This window comes from Triticum aestivum, chromosome 2B, assembly GCF_018294505.1.
Source record: "Triticum aestivum cultivar Chinese Spring chromosome 2B, IWGSC CS RefSeq v2.1, whole genome shotgun sequence".
Lineage (NCBI taxonomy): Eukaryota > Viridiplantae > Streptophyta > Magnoliopsida > Poales > Poaceae > Triticum > Triticum aestivum.
The window spans coordinates 461,220,230-461,225,100 of NC_057798.1; the positions used below are offsets into that span (position 1 = coordinate 461,220,230).

General features: G+C 48.7%; 1 protein-coding gene across 1 annotated transcript; it reads right to left on the minus strand.

The window, feature by feature from the left end:
- Positions 1–694: 694 nt before the first annotated feature.
- Positions 695–3,105, minus strand: LOC123045458 (uncharacterized). Its single transcript, XM_044468512.1, has 3 exons — positions 2,878–3,105; positions 2,676–2,751; positions 695–1,665 (listed from the first exon to the last, which is right to left on the minus strand). The coding sequence occupies exons 2-3, from the start codon at positions 2,676–2,678 to the stop codon at positions 952–954; spliced, it is 717 nt and encodes a 238-aa protein (XP_044324447.1). The 5' UTR covers positions 2,679–2,751; positions 2,878–3,105; the 3' UTR covers positions 695–951.
- Between the last annotated feature and the right edge of the window lie 1,766 nt (positions 3,106–4,871).

Below are 4,871 nucleotides of genomic sequence, written 5' to 3' on the forward strand. Positions count from 1 at the left end.
TTCGGACGCCCGCGAGCCAACGTACGACCGGTATCCACCGATCGTCCGGTACCTGTCTGCGCACAGTTTCGGGCCCAATGCCCATGTACCCCTTCACTTCGCCCCATTTGCACTATGACTATAAATAGACCTCCCCCTCCTTCTAGTTAGGGTTAGCATAGGTTTAGCTCATTTGAGATAGAGCTTTGCTCATTCATACGGATCTACTCCATCGAGAGAGACCGCGCCTCTACGGAGAAGATCCACTTGAATTAAGACCCCCAACGGAAAGAACTCAAGACCTCCTCACAGAGAAAAACCGGGTACCCTATGGATCGTGTATCTCGTCGTGTTCCGAGGATCTAGCATATGTGTGATAAAAGCTTGTTGGTTAAGTGATTTCTCTCGCGTTTTCCCTCATGTTCCCATCGTGTTCTTCGTAGGATCCCCTCCAGATCGGGCCCCCAGGGTTCTAACCTACATCAGTTTCCAAAGAAAGTTTGGATTATTCCAAACCAGCGGGGTGAGGAGGGGGACGATATCAAAATTGATGACGTACAAACATCAACTCCACTCGAAAAATAGAGATTCACATAGGTTCAGATCACACCCTAGATCACCAGCCTATTACATCATATTTATACAGATTCTCATACCCCAGATTTTATTTTTCGAACGGGTTAGTCCATTTTTCCATTACAACAGAGACAAGATATGTCCAGTAGAAAAAGTACTAATAAAAAGTGAAAAAATGATAAACGAGTTCGAAGCACTAGGGGGATCCACTGTCCAGCCGCATTCTGGAAGCCAGACTATGGGACGAAAACCCCCTTGCACCAGCCCTATCTACTTAAGCAAACTCACTACAGTACCCCGGATTACTTCATACTCATATAGGTTCGCAGCTCACAAGCTAAGATATATCTGTGAGTCCACATCTACTACTCCTACTCCTTAGTAGAGCATACTCTGCTAGTAGCCATGAGATGGCCCCCAGTGATCTGGAGATCTAGGATATCCCTGGTTGCATGGTTGAACAGGGACACCCCGATGCTGGCCCGCTAGGCTCGAGACATCTGGCACTTCTCTGTCAATGGAAGGAATGCGAAATCTCGAAGTTGAGGCAACTCCAGCACCATCGAGGAGGTCCTCATGCCCCACGTCCGGGGAGTGAAGGCCATACAGAGACGCCAAGGTCTTGACAGCTTTGAGGGCGCGACGAGCCTCACATAACTCGTACAGGTATGCATGATATTCCCGATCCTTAGAGTGCATCGCCTGGACCATGGCCACGGTAGAGGAACTGTCCTTCGGGCTGAAGTTGTTGGGGTAGAAAACCTCGCCACTGGAAGAAAGGGCCGGCATAAACTTTAATGGCCCTTCTGCCATTTCAGGAAGGTCATGGCGAAGACGTGCCATGGCAACATGAGCAGCTTGTTGGATGGCCATCTCCTTGTTTGTGCCGTGACCCAGGAAACAGTAGGGGCCGTTGTCGTTGTCCGCTTCTCTTGCATGGATCAGCACCTCGGCCACATAGTCCTCCATGCCAAATTGACGATCATGAAGGTAGATGGTGTACTTGGGCATCCAGTGGAAGTTGTGGTACTGAAGTGCGCGGCAGAGTGTCAGCGGATGACCAGGCACATCGACACAGTGGCCTGACTGAACAGCTACTCCGAGACATCTCTACACATTTGAAAGAAAAGAGGCATGAAGTAAACCATTTTGCAATCAAATGAGTAGAGCTGTAGAGGGTAAGGTAATGTAAGATCAACAGCGAATAAAGGAATTGATACTTGCAAATTACCAAAAGCTTAATAATTTAAAACGGCATTTTGCAAAATCTTATTCACCGCAACCAAATCTATTGAATTTGGGGAGCTAAAATAAAGCATCACCATACATATCCTTTGGTAACTATGATCTTGGCCAGCTAGAACTTATCTCGTATGCTATGAACACTGACACGAACAGGGAACTAGGTGTCTCCGAGACGAATCCCCCAGTTTGGTGCTTCGCAGTACGGTAAACGGCATCCCTCTTTGGTCTAGCCGATGTACTAATGAGGACCATAAGTAGATCATCTACGATTGGGGAATTATGATCTCGCAGATCGATGTAAAGTACTCCCTCTGTAAAGAAATATAAGAGCGTTTATAAAACACTAAAGTAGTGATCTAAACGCTCTTATATGTCTTTCCGGAGGGAGTACTAGTTTAGACAATACTGAACTTTGTAAGAGCCTCATTCAAAGGCCGGGCAAGTGCCTCAGTTCTAAAAAAAAGTGATACAGTTAATAAAGTAAATAATTTACCGACTTAATTACGGGCAGCTACAGAGAAAAGCTTAAGTAGGAATAAACTCATACCACTAGCAGATAGGAGTAGTATGCTAATTGCTACAGTAGTTTATTTTCAGACTAAATTAGGTTTACTAGCTCGTCGCCAATGCTATTCTGGATTGCGTGACGACTGACGACCTGGTCAGAGACTCAGGGAAGTGATCATTGCTCGGCCTCTGCTCACAGTACTTCGCCCTCCGCGGTCGCGTCGTGCAGGGATGGCGCTGAGCAGAGCGATAGCCGGAGCAGCGCCGGCGACGAGTTCCAGCGGCAGCGGGTGTCACGGCTCCGGCGAGGATGGAGCTAGGCCCGACGAAAGATCAAACTGAAAGAATCAGATGGAACATGGGCTCACCATTTCAGAAGAATGGCGGAGCGGCGCCAGCGGGCTACCGGACTGTCAGCAGAGGACGGGCGTTCTTTCGTCGATCCTGTCCAGATCCAGAATCCAAACTGAATCCACATGCGAGATAAGAAAAGAGAAAAAAAAAAGGGGGGGGGGGGGGGGGGGGGGGACAGGGGCACGCGAAGGTGTGAGTTGGAGCCATCAGCTTTACCAGAACCGCAAGGGACGGACGCCGCTCGCTTTCCGGAAGCTGCAAGGTGAGGAGGGGAAGGATGAGGTCGGGAGAGTGGAGTAGAGGGAGAAGGGGTACGGATGAGAGAAACTGTCTGCAGGGGAGTTAACGGGGAGGGGTGGTGGTCGTGGTGCTCCCCGATTGGCCATGGGCGGCGGTGGAGGGCTAGAGCTCAGCAGGGCCGGCCCTGAGGGGGGGGCAGCAGGGGCGGCCGCCCCGGGCCCCCAAAATCCAGGGGCCCCCGCTGGGTATGCAGCAGAGCAGCCTATACGCATTGACTCAAAATAAAAAAGGAAAAAAAGCAGCCTATAAGCCATGGCCTGAGGATGCAGCTAATCACGGGCGGGTAGACATGCATACGCAGCCTTCTCCCGTAGCCCGCCTCCTTTTCTTCTTCCTAATTTTCGATCGTGATTAGCGCCATGCATGTAGCCGGCGTCTCTGTACCCCTTTTTTCTTTCTATAATTTCAGGTCGTGAGTTTGTCAATCCTTATTCCCTGGTGCTGATTGCGAGCCAGAGACGCGACGCCACTTCACTCCGGTCTGCAGGCGATCGATGGATGCACTCACGAACATCGGTATCATTAGGGCGCGTCCCGCCAGGCACAAGCGGCCGCCAGGAATACTGACAATAGCAGACAAGGAACTGCTGGATCGGAATTCATCACTAATTTCGAGTTGATGCTCTACAGATCAAGGGTAACCTCTTTTCTATTATCTAGTTCTTTTTTTGTCGCGAATCTATTCTCTAGTTCTTATATACTTAGTTTAGATTGTTCAAAAAAGAAAAGTACTTAGTTTGTCGATCGAAGTGAATACCCAGAATTGTTTTCGATATCTGAATCATCGAAAAGATTAGTGTTCTAAAAACTGCCACTAATTCGTACTAGTATTATATAATTTTGAGATGCCACCAACATTGAAGTTGTAATGATTGTTGACAGCTTTCTAGCAAAACTGAATTTGCTCAATTTGGATTTTCACATATACCCAAATAGTGCTGCTATACTAGGATTTTCAGATATTAGTTTGTAAAAAAATGAATTATCAGATTTTTCAAATTTATATTTTGAAAGAACTAGTCTATTTCTATGAAGAACCATTTTTTTAACACAAACTGAAAATTGTTGATGATTTCCTGCTGCTCATCCCAATGTGCTTGTTTACTTGATTTGGTAAACTTGACAAGGTTCAGAGTTCAAAATGAAGGGAGGGAGATATAATTTTGGTTTCATGTTGTGAGTTGTATATTTACCTCATATAATCAACCGGCTAGATTCATAAAGAATTACACAAGTTCTTGATGTCAAAAATGATGCTAATACATTGATTGTTATTTTGACATTTATGTTAAGAGGCCCCATTTTCTAGCTCCACCTCGGGCCCCTGAAATCTTAGGACCGGCCCTGGAGCTCAGACCAGTCGCCACGGCGCTTCCCCGTTGTTCGAGGTGGATATGTTTGGTTCCTGGTTCCAAAAATAAAGGTGGATATGTTTGGTTCCTGTTCGGGACCGCCCGTGCGATTCGCCGTTTCCTATGGTGTAATCGCGGGCATACCTGGCCAAACGGCCCGGCCCGGCACGGGCCGGCCCGGCCCATTATAATCGTGCCTGGCCCGGCATGGCCCGCCAGGGCACAATTACTATACGGGCCGTGCCGTGTCGGCCCGCGTGCTGCGCTCCCAGGCCCAGGCACGGCCCAGTTAGTAAACGGGCCGGCACGTTGACCCGTTTAGCACGGTGGGCCGCATATTTTCAGCCTATTATTTGACGCACTGAGTGTTTTTAGCCTATTTTTACATATTGGGCCATATATAGATGTATAAAAAAAACTTAATCGGGCCGTGTCGTGGCTGCCCGCGTGCCTAGCCTCCAGGCCCAGGGCGTGCCGTGTGCTTGGCCCGGCCCATTTAGCCCGTGCCGTGCCTGGCCCAAGGCGGGCCGTGCCGGCGTGCTCACGGGCCGGCCCGAA